The 15,900-nt window shown below is 47.0% G+C and overlaps 1 protein-coding gene across 4 annotated transcripts in view; it reads right to left on the reverse strand.

The window, feature by feature from the left end:
• ETS1 (ETS proto-oncogene 1, transcription factor) overlaps positions 1-15,900 on the reverse strand; it is a 140,432-nt gene that overhangs the window by 15,245 nt on the left and 109,287 nt on the right. For 3 of the 4 annotated variants that reach the window (XM_043452592.1, XM_043452593.1, XM_043452595.1), the window contains 3 exons: positions 15,507-15,584; positions 14,131-14,379; positions 9,285-9,545 (listed from right to left, as the gene is read on the reverse strand). In XM_043452592.1, the coding sequence (XP_043308527.1) occupies positions 9,285-9,545; positions 14,131-14,379; positions 15,507-15,584 (588 nt within the window). The remainder of the gene's footprint in view (positions 1-9,284; positions 9,546-14,130; positions 14,380-15,506; positions 15,585-15,900) is intronic. The other variant, XM_043452594.1, reaches the window with a different exon arrangement.

A 15,900-nucleotide genomic window follows, 5' to 3' on the forward strand; every position in this document is an offset into this window, starting at 1 on the left:
GGGCTGATGGGGCCACGGCCACGTGAGGCTCCACCCTCTGGCCACAGGGAGCATCTGGGACTCCATCCACCAGGTCCCCAACAAGATCACGCTTTCTGGAGCTGCTGCAGCCAGGGACCAAGGCATGGAGGTCACATGAGGCCACTCCTGCCAGGCAAGGAGCTCCCCCACTGGGCAACTTTGACCGAAATTCCCAGGAGCCTGGACACCCCCTCTTCCTTGGAACTGCTGTGCCATTGGAGGTTCTTCTCACAAGTCTCCTTCCTTCCTGCCTGCCACCAGGCCTGAAAGGTCCCCACCTTCTCTTTGAAAGCCCTCCACCTTCTCTTGCTCTCTGCCACTCTGTACTTCAGACGTCCCCCACCTCCCCCGGACATTTCTTACAAGTCCAATCATGTCTCGACATCTGCTGCTCAGCAGACCCAAACTATCATGCTACTAACGTTGGATATTTTCCTCCCAATTGTCTGACTTGTGAAAAACTGTGAAAGGCCTCTTCTTTGTTGTCTGCTGTGTGACTCCGGGCTAGACCTCTTCCCTCCCTGGGAACCCTTAATTCCTTCCTTCATAAAGTGAGGATAACAGATTTTTCTCCATGTGGTTGTTGGTGACAGTTTTAAAAAATAAGAACGCATATGAAAGAGTCTAGCACACAGTAAGCGCTCAGCACACATGTGGGTTGAGTTGAAAAGCTGAAGTGACAGGTGGTGGTGGTGCGTGCATGCTGGGTTCCACCTGCCTCTTTGCGACCCCATGGACTGGAGCCCGCCAGGTTCCTCTGTCCATGCAATTCTCCAGACAAGAATACTGGAGTGGGTTGCCATTGCCTCCTCCAGGGGATCTTCCCAACCTGGGGATTGAACCCGCGTCTCCTGTATTGGCTGGCAGGTATTTCACAGCACTGAACTACCAAGGGAGACTTTACAAAGTGACCTAAACTGAAATTAAGTAAGTATCAGCTGTGCCCCTCAAGACACTGCCAAGAATGACTGGAATTCTTTAAGTTAAACCCATCACCCTCTGACCCTAAGGCATGTAGAACTGTACTGGAAAAACAAAAGGTCTGGAGAATAATATGAAACAGCAGTAACGATTAGCACCTAAAGAGGGTTTCCTATGGACCTAGCACTGTGCTGAGTGCCTTCCATAAGCTATTCATGCAATTCCCACCACAATCCGAAGAGACAGAAACTGCTATTGTGACCATTTTCCAGATGAGAATACTAAGGCACAGTGAGGTCAGCTTGCCCACAGCCACGCAGCTGGCCAGTGGCAAAACCAGGACACACTTTGGCTGCCTGGCTCCAGGGTCCCTGTTCTCCACCCCGACACAATGAAGCCTCTGCCACGTAGCCCAAGGTCAAACAGCCTCTCACCTCTCATGTGCTTAAGCTGACCCTAAACCTGAAGGCATAAGAGTAGCAGATGGGGAGATGATAACCACCCCATCTCACAAAAAAGTCACTTTAGGGGGAAGAGGACAGGGAGGGATACACAGAGGCCCTTGAACACAGGTTTGAGCTTCACAGATCCACCTATACAAGGATTTCTTTTTAATATAAACATATTAAAAAATATTTTTTGTAGATTTGCAGCAATTTGAAAAAAGGAAAAAAAAAAACAACTCAGACAAACCACATAGCCTAGAAATATGAAAACATTAAGAGAAAAAAAAGGGAGGTCAGGAATGCATAAAATACATGTAGGTGTACATAAAACACACAAAATGTGTGTAAGTGGACTGTTTATGCTAGCAGGTCAACAGTAGACTAGCAGATAAGTTTGGGGATTATACTCGGATTTCTGACTGCACAGGGGTCGGCGCCCCTCACCCCTGTGTGTTCAAGGGTGGACTGTAGCGTCTGTTGAATGGAAGGAGTCTCCACGCGTCTGCTGAATGGGATGAGTCTCCATGCTGAGGACCCACTGGTCCGACATCACCCCGAGCTGGGAAGGCAACCAGGAAACCAGGAGATGCCAAGGGGCGCAATCAAGGGACCCACTGGCAGAGCCCTTAGCAGCTGAGGCCGCGGGAGTTTCCAGGCCAGCTGCTCACGACCAACAGGACCTGCGTGGTTGCCTCAGCAACACGTGAGCTGGATTCTGCTCAGGGGAAACACCAGCTTCAAAGACACAAGAGGTGGAGCTTCCAAGAGGAGACAGTGGCATTCCAGCAGGGTCACCTCCCAGTTCTACCGCATGGAGTTAAGAGTTTGTTAAAGAAACAGCCACCCAGAAAATGGGAGACCCAGAGATGCCCAGAAAGCAGGCAGTTGGCAGGGGGAGGGGGTGCTGTGTCCCCTAAAAAAAAATGAGTCCCCTTGTGAGTTTCCTGACTCCAAATCCAGGCACCCACAGACTTCAGGTGGTTTAAACACCAGGGTCTACTATCTGCTTTGTACAGTATAAAGGGGTCTCTCTGCCCCAAAGGCAGCTTCCTGGAGCTACCGGGGCTGTGTCCAGACCCCGGGATGGCTCAGCCAGCTGCCGTCTTCAAAGGCGACTGACAGAAACAGGGAACCTCCCTGTCCACACCTTCAAAGCCGTTTAGAAGGGAAAAAGCGAACAGCAAGACCGAGTCCTCCCAACGTGTGATTTTCTCCATGGGTGGCAGATGACTAGGAGCAACTGTCCCCACGCCAACCAATCAGGAGGCAGAGGCAGTGGGACCTCCACGCAGGCAACAATACCAAGGGGCTTCTGATCCCTCCACCTCGGAGCTGCCGGGGACCCCCAGCCCCCGAGCTCCAACGTACTTCCCCAGCAGTCTCACAACTGAGCAACATGTCAACTCGCTACTCCAGTGAGAGCCCACTCACATTCCATGAGCGCCCTGAAGACCCACCGCCAAACACAGCACAGAGAATCAGAATTCCCCAGCTTCTGAGATGCTGGCTGGTAGCTAGGCTCCACGTAGGCTGAGGGGGTTTGTCTGGCTTCCTACAACCCGCTACTCACAGGGGCCTCTGAGGAAGAAAGGGCAGATGCTGTTTCTGCCTCTCTCACTGGCAAACTCTTCTCCTCCCAGCCATCCAGGCGCTACCCACGGATGCTCTACCCTGAGACAGTGTAAGCCTGTAGCCTGAGGCCAAGGCCAGCTTGGCCTGGGCTGAGAACCTCAGGACCCTTGTAAATGGCAGGACTGCACTAAAAGGGCACCAGGGTTGAACGCTTATGTCAGGAAAGACTGTAGTCAACTCAAAACCTTACTGCCGCAGTACTGACATGGTGAGATTATATTCCAGAACCTGGCTTAGGGAATAATCCCTCCACCCCCAAAGATAAAGCTCCAAGTTGTTCCTAATAACATCTCCATGCGCACGTAGGCTAGAATTAAAATCTCCTGCACAAATTCACACCACAGTCCTCTTCTGCTCTGGGGACCCTCTCTCCTTTCCTCATCAGTGACTGAGGCTCACACGAGAAGCTTCCCCTGGGGGTTGTACCTGAGGACACGGAGATGATTCTGCAATCCAGCTTTCCTTCAGAAAACCGTGATTTCAGGTAAAGCTGCCCAAGCTCAGGTTTCATTCTGAACTGAAGGGCTTAGAAGCCCTTCCTTTTGCAGGAACGTTGTTTATTCTCAAAAACATGTCTTAGCAGTAGCTTTATGTTTTGAACCCTACAACTCAATGACCAGTCAGAACGCCCAGGTTTTGGGTGTGGCCCTTGGACTCTGTTATTGTGTGAGGGTAGACGGGCTCTAATTTATCTACAAAATGAGAAGAAGGTTTATCTCGAGCTAAAAGCAACGGGGGCTTGTCTAGAGCTTCCGTTTCTACAAGGCTGGTACCGCTTTGTGCAATGTCTCACTCAAAAATCCTTGCAAGTTGAATTCCTGATGGTCTCAAATGTAGTCTTTCAGGGGCTGAAGGATCAGCTATTCATAAGTCTGCACAGCATAGTAAATCATAATTTTATTACAGGTAATGAATGGCTTGGAGCGTAGCCTCTGCCCAGGCTCCGTGATAAAGAAGAGATCCTGAGCACTTCATACAATAATTGCAACACAAAGCTGGGGCCACACCTGCACACTGACAACACAACTATTACCAGCAGGACTGCTCTATACCAACTGCAGGAGTGACAGGAAAGAATCCCTTATCTGCAGCAACTGAAGTCTGGCCATCTGGAGTGAAGTTCTATGAAGGTGGTTTAGAGACCAAAGCTCCACCCCCTCCTGCATGCCACGCCCCCTCCCCTGCAGAGTGTTAATGAGTGACAAGCAAGGGACAAGGCCCTTAATCTACTCTCTTGGGAGTAACTGAGATAACCAATGAGTGTTCTCATTCTTTAAGAGACAGAAAGATTTCATACTCAGGTGAGACATCTGGCACTTAAGATTCAGTTCAAGAGCTACCTTCCTGCAGAAGGCCTGGAATAAGTCATTTTTTGTGTGCCTCAGTTTTGTCATTGATAAAAGGAGCCTGGAGGGACAGAGAAGGGAAGGGATCAATACTCTGAAAATCCAGCATATTATTCTACACCTACTAAAATGAAGAAAAAAAAAATCAGGGATGCCTATGTTTGTCAAGGATCTAGAAAGCATTTTGTTTAGGTCCATCAAACACCCAGAAAGCACTGGGCCACTTCTCTCAGATGGCTTTGTATCAGATAGGGTTCATAATGTATCTTCAAACAAAAGAAAATGGAGCTTTCTGATTGTATCAGTTTGATAATCATAAGCAGTCCCAGCAAGGTAAGGTGCATTCTGGCGGAAGCCAGTGTTGCATTTGATGTATTCTTAACTCAGCTAACAGGCAGGCTTTCAAGCCGTGTTATCTGCCCCCACATCTTGACCTAATTTAACAAGTTGCCATGGGAGCCCAATGAAGGTTGATGCAATTTTCTTATCTTGGGAGGAAGAATGTAACTGTGCAAGAGAATGTGAAAATTCAGTTTCTAACTGATTTCCACACTTACAGTGCGGTAACTAAGACAGCATCAGAAGAAGTCAAATGTATTCCTTTGAGGGTGAAATGGACAGAGAACTGGGGTCCCAGAGGCAGGAAAATGGATTCACATCCCAGTTCAGGGAATCTATACAGACATCCTTTAGTTCAGGTCAAATAATAGTGACATAAAAGGTATACACGTACTCCTACTGTGTGGCCACATATACCCTGGAAATAAGCAAATTTAAAGGAAACAGATTAAAAAAAAAAAAAGAGCGTAGAACTTGAGATAGAAAATAGGTGTGATATTTATGAGCAATAAAGAGTTTTGCCAAGACTTGTACAATGATTTCCACTCTCCGAAGTTCTTTTCAGAACTTCAGGTCATCTTGGCATGTCTGCATAGACTCAGAGACCCACTTATAAGAACTCCAGTCACTGAACACTTCCCAGGTGGTAGAGGGGCCTAGGGAAGCACATTCTGTTCCCTGGCCCGTTCCCTAGGATGCATCTGAGATGATAAGGGGTCACAATGAGGGGCAAGATATAATTTTCACTGTGGACAGGAGATATTTACCAGACAGTGAACATGTGGCGGGGCAGGGGGCGAAAGGGGTTGGGGGCGGGGGGAGAAAGCCACCCAAATTTGGACCAATCCCCAAACGCCAACCATGGGGTGGCAGGGAGTTGGATATGACTGAGTGACTAACACCACAGGCCAAACAAATCCTGACCTTCATCAAACCACAGCAATAAGAAAATCCAGTTCAAGTCTAAGGACAATGACAATATCTTGAATTCGTCAAGATAGTGAACCTTCCAGGCCTACGAGCACTTATCTGTACTCAACATGTGCTCAGAAACATCTGCTGAAATAATTGATTTGTTACGATTGAGCTTTCTCTCCTGCGTCTAGCAACTTGTCTGGTGCTCATTTGTCTCATTAACTGAGTTAGTTCAATTACATGCTCACAGATCTTCTACCAAGAGAGGGTGGGACACTTCCACTTCGCTAAAAGTAGAAGAGGGTACAAGGTAAATTTGCCTAAAATCACACAGTGTGCTAGGGCTGGGGGAGGCATGGAGGACTTCTGTTTTCTGGGCTATTGTTTGCACCTCTATCTGAGATGGCTTGAAAAGTAAAATCCCCAGTTATAAAGAAGAAAAAGCTGAATGGTAAGATACTTTAAAAATTGTATTTTAGTTCAAATGAGTTTTTGAGATCATTAACTGATAATCGTCTTCTCCTTTGTTCCATTCAATGAATATTTTATTCCCTTAGAGACAGAGACAGAGAAAGAGAGAGGAAATGACAGCGAGGAAGAAAAGGATGGAAGAACGATGGAAGGAAGAAGCAATCATTAAAACAATCCACCCAAAGAAGTGCATGCGTGCTCAGTCGTGTCCAACTCCTCTGCAACCCCATGGACTGTAGCTCGCCAGGTTTCTCTGTCCATGGGATTCTCCAGGCAAAATTACTGGAGTTGCCATTTCCTTCTCCAGGGGATCTTCCTGACCCAGGGATCGAACCTACATCTCCTCATTGGCAGGTGGATTCTTTTCCACCGAGCCACCTGGGAAGCCCAAATAAGGGATGACATCAGACATAACTCAGACTTCCAGGACATTCCTGTATTTGTCCTGAAAAGAGCTTCTGATGTTCTGATCTGTTTGGCTTTGGATGAGAAATGCCCACCTGTGAGAAGGCTCACAGGTTGCATTTTGGTGTTGGCTCTCCTGATGGCTGTCTTCAGGTACAAATTCGTACTCCTAGGTCTTAAAATTCCACGTCATCCTTTTCCTTCTCTCCTCGAATCTATGACATTTGGAGAGATTTCCAACTCTCAGATAATTCTTGTCAAGATCATCTTAGCCGAAACTCTTCAAACCACTCTTGTAGACTATGAGCTCTGCAGGCTTCTCCCATCAGAGAAGAGACTCCAATAACTTACACACGTGCCCTTTTCAGAAGAGTTTCTATTTGAGGTGGAGATCAGGCTTTCACCATTTCTAGAAACTTCTAAGCTTTTTGTAGAGTAGCCACAATTCCTTACCAGAATCTTACTCCATGTAGGTTGACTTAAATCATAAGGCTTTCTTTGGCCATAACCCAAACTTTAGAACTTAGGAAGTCAGTATATTTAATGTCATTATCCACAAAACCACCTTAACTAGCAAAATTTTCAGAACTGTACACCAAGCAAAAAACAAAATGATGAAAACTGTTACAGGAGAAGAATTATGATCATGCCTGCTGACAGTGGTTACAGTCGAGATTATGTCAGAGGGAGTAAGGCAAGAACTTTAATAAGGAGAAGCTACATTGAGTATTTGGTCCTGGAAGTCAGGGTGGCAGGGGGAGGAGAGGTGGTAGCCTTTACACTTGGACAAATGACAGCACTTGCGTCACAAGAAGAGAGGCAAACACAGCCACTCAGAGATGCCTGCCACCTCCACAGCCCAAATTCACTTCACAGCTACCTCTGCCTCTCCCCCTCCTAACTAAGCAAACTTTCTCTCTTCCTCCATCAGTGTACCCAACTGGAGCCCAGTTCTCAAAATACCTAAGCGTTACTATAAGCGGTTTTCCAGGTGTCGCAGGGGTAAAGAACCCGCCTGCCAATGCAGGAGACGCAAAAGATGCAGGTTTGATCCCTGGGTCGGGAAGATCCCCTGGAGAAGGAAATGGTGGCCCACTCCAGTATTCTTGGCTGGAAAGCCCATGGGCAGAGGAGCCTGGCAGGCTACAAGTCCACGGGGTCGCAAAGAGTCGGACACGACTGAGCACACACAGCACTCTCCTACAACCTGAAAAACACTTGACATACTTTCTTTATTCCAGATGTCATTAACAGAAAGGGACAAACTTTCTACTGTCTGCTGCCCAGAAAGGAAGGGGCTGGCCCCCTTGCAGAACAGCGATTTCCCATCTACTCGTGATGCTCAAGCAAGGATTTGGGGAATATTGTAGAATAAAAAAAAGTAGGTGACTTTTAAGCCCCTTTCTGGCCCATGACTCTGTATATAGTCCTGGTCACTACTTTGAAATCCAAACGTAACTCCTGAGCACTGAACTGCATGAGGAGCTGGAGGGATGCAACACCCCTGATCCATGAAGGAGGAGGAACTTTTCCAAGCATGTGAGTTGTTCTCAAAGGTCAGCAGGTTTTCCTTGAGTTTTCCCTCACACAAAAACAGGGATAGAGCTCAGTCTTAAGATCAGATAGACACCTCTCTAAAAATGCAGGTTGAGGTGTCTGTCTTCATCCACACAAGGGGTCCCCACATGGTGGCCCGTCCAGGGTAGATAAATTGCAAGAGAGGCCAAGACCAGCACTGTGCACTCGAAGCTTAAAACAAGCTCCACTCACAACACAATTTCTGATTTTTAGAAAATACTACAATCTTACAGGCTTCCCCAGTGGCTCTGCAGTAAAGAATTTGCCTGCAATGCAGGAGTTGCAGGAGACAGGGGTTCGAGCCCTGGGTCAGGAAGCTCCCCTGTTGGAGGGCATAGCAACCCACTCCAGTATTCTTGCCCAGAGAATCCCATGGACAGAGGAGCCAGGTGGACTACAGTCCATGGGGTCACAAAGTGCTGGACTGAAGAGACTGAACAGGCACAATCTTCCAGAAAACGTCTGATCATTAATATATTCCTACTCCTTGGACAGTTCTCAGATACACTCCTCAAACCTTCCCAGGTTACACAGACTCTGCGCCCCACCTCGCTTGGACAATGAATCATTTTGCTCTATAATCAGATTCTCAATCAAAGCCCAAGCTCTCAACATACACCTTCCTTTCTCTACGATCTTTCTTTTGTTCACCATGACTACAACTTTCAGTCCTGGGGGAAAAAAGTCAATAATAAAGCTCAGTGAGAAGAAAAGTTTCCTCTAGAGCCCAGGATCTAGCCAGTGCAGGGTGACTGAGAGCGCTTTTCCCATTTGTACTCCTGCCGGACAACGAGGATTCTACTGCGGATGAGCCCAGGGAGAAGACCCATTCATTGATGGCTCTGAGCGATGCTGCTGCTGGCTCTGTGTTCAGAGAGACCTCCAAGAGCAGGCGCGGCGAAGCCCCTTGATGCTAGGCCAGAAGGCAGAATTTCCAGAAGCACCGGATCGACAGATTTCCCTTCCCCTAGTTACAGGTCCAAAATATCAGTTTCTCTAACGCTCTCTTGGAAAGACTCCCTTGAAATAGAATGATACGGTTTGCTTCCAAAACCCAATGGCTATTTGCAGAGGGGCCTGAGAGGCTGACCCAACCTCTCAGAGTCTACGTCTCCCCCAGAAAGAAAGGGGGTGACCTTAGGGGCTGGGGACAGCAGAGAAGTGTCCAGGGAGCCCACCCCAGCAGGTGGGAGGAAGCCAGGCATCCTACCTGTGTAGCCGGCCAGGGCCGCAGCAGGAATGACGGGCTTGTCCTTATTGAGGTCAGCGCGGTCACGCACATAGTCCTTGAAGGTGCCCTTGGGCTTGTGGTTGGGCAGGGCGGCTGGATAGTCCTCGGAGTCGAAGCTGTCGTAGGAGGGGACGCGCTGCAGGCTGTTGAAAGACGACTGGCTGCTCCAGGACTGGGTGAGGCGGTCGCAGCTGTCGTAGCTCTCTATGCTCTCGAAGGAGTCCTGGCCCCCGAGCTTACCTGGAGGAGGAGGAGGAGGAGGAGGAGGAGGAGGGAGGAGGGCGGGGAGGAGGGATGGGAAGAGACACTGTGAAACCCTCTCGGTGAGGATGTGCAGGAGCGACAGACAGAGAGAGGGAGCGGCCGGCGGGGATGGAGGTGCGCGTGTTTGCTCCGGGGAACAGGAGCCCCCTGCACAGTCCCGGTCTTGCTCCAGAGCCCCTAGGACCGAGACTGGGAGCCGGGTGTTGCTACTCATCTCTGCCAGGGGGAGACAGCAGTGTTTGGAACGACGAGAATTCCAGAACCAGAAACCTACAGGCTGAGAAACACGTCTGTTATGACGAGATTTCTGGCCGATGAGTTAGACCCAATGAGTGGATGAAGAAATCTGAGCTGCATCAGGCTCAGCTCACCCTCTACCCTAACTCAAGCCAGGGAGATTTTCAAAAGGCTCCATTTGGCAAAATATTTTGGTCATAAGAAAAAAAAAAAATTCCATTACACTAGGAGGATTGACCTTCCTTGACCTTGGAAGTAAAACACTACTTTTTAGCCTTTTTTCCAAACACTCTTGAAATGTACATCATACTGCCTCTATGCCTTCTCAAATAGAAAAAGAAGTCATGAGATCTTTTTTTTCCAGGAGGTTAAAAAAGAAAACATTATCATTCTTCTAAATAGAAATCCATATTCTTTACCAAGCACTATCTGTACTTGAAATGTGTGCTTTATTAGGGAAACGAAGGCAATTAAAAAAAAACAAAGAAGTTGATTAAAGAGTTAAGGTCCGTAGCAATGGCAGAAATCCTTTACTCTGTGAGTTGCTTAAGGCATTCTTAACTGACCACAAGATCATGCAAGTTCATTAATTTCCCAAACCAGGTTATAAACAGCTGCTATGATTGCATAATAGCTCCTAGAGAAATTTCCATTGGCAAAAAATGCCATTTAAAAGGAGGCTGAAAACGGAGGGGACAAAAACAAAAGCAGCTAACTGCTGAAAAGGCTCACAGGAATATTTTTTATGTTTTATTTCCAGATACTTTCCAGGCAACCTCAATTAAATCATGGGAGATTAAATGGCTGATTGAGTCCAGCAAAGTCAAGAGGCCAAAGGATGTGACAAATGTGCATGCGGAAATACCTGTGAGTCAAGGCTAGCTGGCCTACTCTGACGTTTAAATCCCAGAAGAAAGCTGGTATATATACAAAGTAATACTAGTAAGTTTCTGGTGTATCCTCCCCTTCACAACAGAGGAAATTCGTTAAGACAATGAAATTCAAATATTTAATTTTGGTGTCCAAACCAAAATTAAATATACAGTAATTAGGAAGGAAGATATATCGCTTCCAAAAAAGATTTTTAACCCCAGATAAAAGAAGTTAAATATGTAATTTTTGCATTATCTACTCTTGTAAATTTCCTGAACCTCTTATCCCTTCCAACACTGCTTGGAACAAAAATATAGTTAGTTATCTGCTTCATCTCATTCCTTCTTCCAACCACTCATTCAAAGAACGGCAATCCCCAGAAAGCCTCAGAGCTGTCTGCCCCATCTGCCAAGTCCACGGTCATATTTGCAACTTTTTATTATTATTATTATTATTATTATTATCATCTAGTTAATACTCTAGTATCATCTAGTTAATACATGGGAAAAGAGTAAGAGTGGATATATGTGTATATATATATATAAACTGATTCTCCTTGCTGTACATCTGAAACTAACACAACATTATAAAACAACTATACTCCCCAAAAATATTGTAAATAAAAAAACTTTAAAAAGAAGGGATTGTCCCTTCCAGAAATTCACATTAAAAGTCTCAAGAAAACAGACCCCAACCAAGAATGCAGCACCCTCTTTTCAACAGAACAGGAAATTTTGTGGCCTCCCATAAAAAGCTGTCCATCTTAAACATACCAAAAGCCTAAGAAAGAGTTTATATTTCCATGAGGAACACCCCAGCAAGTCCCCTGCATTTACACTCAAAAGTCCCTAAGATGATTCCGTCAGTCATTTTTATATCTGGAGGGTGTGGAAGCTGGAATTTCCACTCGCTGGACAGCTGAGGCTCCAAGGAGCCCCAGTAAGCAGGGACACTGAACAAGGCCATAACCGCCCCCTGGCAGCCTCTCAAACATGAGCCAAATGCAACTCTGTTGAGAACTGCGGTTTATAGCAGGAGGCTGCTTTCATTTCAGCTCTCTTTCACAATCCTAGAGCTGGGAACCTTCATTTACGGGTATTTTTCTCCCCAAATGGGTTGGTTCCAACTAGATGAGTCGCTCAGTTAGGCTACTGTGTTCAGAGGCGGGGAAGCTCGTGTCTTCTAAGACATCCATCGGCCAGCTTTCCTGAGAAATGACTCGGCAAGGTCCTTGCAAACCTCCCTGACCCCACCACACAGACCTCAGGGCACCCAAAACAAGAGGTGGGGGAGCCCCGTGGCAGCCCACTCAACAGACCAGCACAAAGAAGACAGCTCTCTGAGTCTAAGGAAGTGGAATAGAAACACTCTGTCTACCCTAATGCAATCTGGGAACACTGCGATTATTGTTCATCATCTTCAACTAACAGTGATGCTTTCAGTCTACCCCAACCCTGCCATGGCAGAGTCAATCACCCCGCTGGAATACGTCCTGTTTGCAGCACTTCTCACTCGTAAAAAAGCAACCGTGAACAAAACGGTCTGCCCCCAAGTTTGTGTACTGAGACGCTTGGTGTGAGCAAAGGAGAAAGAGGCCAGAGAGCAAGCCTTCCTGTTCTCTGTGCAGTTCACCGTCTGGCCCACCATCCTTCATCTGGGGTCGCAGGAACCAAGAGAAGGAGAGGGAAGAGGCCAATTACACAAAGCAAAGCCAGACACAAGTGGAAAACAACCCGCAACAGTCCTGCCCAAAGTGACAGGAGGCTGGGCCTCCACCACACACACACACACACAATGTGCGCGCATACACAGCCTCACTGCACACTCACAGAAAGCCCCATGAGAAAGACAGGCGTTCTGTTGCTGTGACCCGCCTGAGAAAGAAGGTGCACATGTGAGTTTAAGTATTTAAATAGACCTGCACCCAAAAATAAAGAAGAAAGGGGAAGGTAAAGCTGGTCCCACCCATCCCCTTCTGTCTGAAACACAAACAGCCCGTGGCCCTAAGGAGGCAGATTACAGGCTCCGATTCTGCTGGGACTTTCCCTCCGCAGGTCTGCTGGGAGGAAGTGGAAGCCTGGACACTCGAAGGAGCTGACAATGTGAGGCCCGCGAGGTCTTGGCCTCAGGACAGGGACCGGGGTCAGCACTGAGCAGAAATCACTGCAGGGCAGGTCGGGCCTGACTTCTATGACCAAAGGCCTCGCAAGCACCACTTTGAAAGACTTTCTCCTGCTCCTCTTGCTGTCTGTAACTCTTTCCAGTTTATCCATCAGAACAGTCAAGCCAGTTCTCCTGTGAGTGATCTGTAGCATCATTTCAAATATTTGGCAGAAAAGTAGATCATAGGACTGGCAGGAACCTGGGTAAGCTTCTGTATACTTGAATTAGAAAATTTCAGGACACTTAAACTCAATAATAATAATAATAATAAAAATGTGTCACCTAACATTTCTGGGCTTCTGTTCCCTTTTCTCTGAAACCTAATTTACTCTGATTTTAGGAAGAGTTCTATAATATCTGAAATCATGTCTTATTTCTGTTTCATTTTGGATAAAAGGTAACATCCAGAATATCAACAACAACAACAACAAATCAGCTAGTTCTTCCCCGATGAACAAGTCAGTCTTTATACAGGACTGTCCTTCTATCAGAGCAAACAGTCTGGACAGGTCACTAGATAGGTTGTGTCTCTGAGTGTTTAGGTCCTCATCTTTAAAGTTGAGTGTATTTAACCTTTTTTGGCTTTATAAGGTCAGTCAGCTCTATTCAGAACCCTGTAGTTCACTGTCAATGAATATGTTACCTTTGTCATAACAATCACGGCAGTAAGAGAGAGTATCTAGTTTTGGAAGCTTCTGGCCACCTCTTTCCCTGGTCCTCTAGCTAAATACACACTTAGACCACACTGCTGATGACTGGTTCCAAATAAGCTGTTGGTTAACCATCTTCTATCTTCCCAAACCAAAGAAGTCACAGGAGGTTGGGAAGCCCAGGCTGAGAAGCAGAGGTCATCAGACACCAAGTTGACTCGGGAATATCCGAACACCAGGACGGTGCGGAGATCAATTCTCTCCGAGAGGGTTCACAGAATCATTTTTATGTGACTGTGTCCTCCTTAAGCAAAATCCTCTCAAGGAAAATAAAGCACACATGCACCTAAAGTTATTATTTGGTGAAATGTCGTACCTAACTAAGAAATGTGACTGATCTTCCTGCCGGATTTCAGTTCCACCATGGACCCACAGTCTTTGTCATCATGAAAGCCTCGGCTAAGACTTCATGACACAAAGTTCCTTAACAGCTAGACATTTTAAGATGGAAAAGGAAAAACTCAGGAATGCCCGTGGCTAACAGTGAGGGAGGAAACAAAAAAAAAAGGGGGGGGGACCTGGGAAATACACCAAGTGAGGCAATTCTTAGAAATTTGTAGAGCAGAAATGTGACCTACCACGACTGGCCCGCCCCATGCACATGTTGTCTGGGGTCACCACTTCCTGTTTGATGGCAAAGTAGTCAGTCTGCAACGTCTCCGTCTGCAGAGGGTCCCGGAGGATGACCGAGGGGTAGTCGTTCTCATATTTGAGGGAGAGGAGCTCCTCCGAGCTGATGGGATGGAGAGTCTGGTAGGACTCTGTGATGAAGCTGGGCTCGGAGAACTCCGAGGGAGGGACGCACTGGGCATGCTCGATACCGTAGCCTGGAAACACAGAGTGTGCAATTGGAGAGAGGAGAGGTGAGTACCGAAAAAAGGCTGTTCCCTTCCCATTTACAACGGCCCCATGATGTTGACCAAGTTGACTGCCTTAGGGAATAAAAGACAAATACTTGAAGTAAAAAGGGCCTGGGTTTTCAATGTTGCTCCACTACTTAAGGGCCATGGCCCTTGACAGACACTTCCCTTTTCTAACTGAATTTTCTCATCTCTAAAATAGGGATGATGGCAATCTTCCCCAGGGCAGTGTGATGAAGATCCAAGGACAGCACACAACCAACCTTTCTAGCTCACAACAAATTCATTGTTGTGAGTATACAGATCATAATAAAGTAAAACGATAAAGCGAAAACAAACCTACTTAAGACACCCTTTGAAAGCAAAGCCATCAGATAAGCCCAGCCCTACACTAATTCTCTTCCTCCGGCCATTCCTGCAACCTGGTGAGGGATCGGGCACCAGGAGGACAAGGCTTTCTGCTCAGAGACAGAACCCGAAGCTGCAGAGCATGCCCTGGAGGAAAGATTTCAAAGGGAACGCTCTCTATGTACTAGCAAAAAGGAAAGAACAAGATCAAAATCCCTGACCTGAACCTCTGTTGGCCACCACATGGCCCAGGGTCAAACAGGACCACAGGAGGGAAGTAAATCACAGTCTCTCTGTGACTATCTGTCACGCTGAAGGTATCAGTGAGACCCCAGTGTGAGCACGCAGGGGAATAAAAAGTGCAACAGGTTGAAACCTTGTGCTTGGCAGGAATAACAAAGCACATAAGCAAGCGTCTACATGTTTTCTAAGGTTTTTGTTTTTATCGACCATTTTTCAAGTCTTTATTGAACTTGTTACAATATTTCTTCGGCTTTATGTTTTGGTTTTTAGCCACGAGGCACATGGCATCTTAGCTTCCCAACCAGGGATCAAACCTGCACCCCCTGCATTGGATGGTGATGAAGTCTTAACCATTGGGCCACCAGGGAAGTCCCCAAGAGTCTACATGTCCGAAGCTATTATTTTCTGTAGGCAGGAGCCTGAGATGGCCTAGGACAGGGTTCCTTTCCTAAATTCCCATCACAGTGAGCAGGAAGAGAGAAGAGGAGCCGAAAAGAACTTACTAATGAAGTAATCCGAGGTATAGCGGGACTCTGGGTAGGGAGGGTTGACTCCATTAACTTGGTATGGCTTCACATCCTCTGCAACAGACCAGGAAGGAAGGGGACAAAGAGGTCAGCATGCGAGCAGTGCTCAGCAGAAGAGGACCCTGGAGGCGAGGACCACAGTGATCTCAGTCCCTCTGAGAGAAAATCTGCATGTTCCCTAACTGAGCTAGTGTCTGAGCCTCCCCTGACTGGAGCCTTGTCTACAGATGAGCTCACCAAAGTATGGCTAAGTTTATGATTTCAGTAGCTGGAAAGGGGGATTTAATATCTTGGAAAGCACGCCCATGAGTAATCTCGAAGGGCTGGGAAGGCATCCACCCTCTTTCTGATGCATGCGTGTGCCGCCAGC

This window comes from Cervus canadensis, chromosome 29, assembly GCF_019320065.1.
Source record: "Cervus canadensis isolate Bull #8, Minnesota chromosome 29, ASM1932006v1, whole genome shotgun sequence".
NCBI lineage: Eukaryota > Metazoa > Chordata > Mammalia > Artiodactyla > Cervidae > Cervus > Cervus canadensis.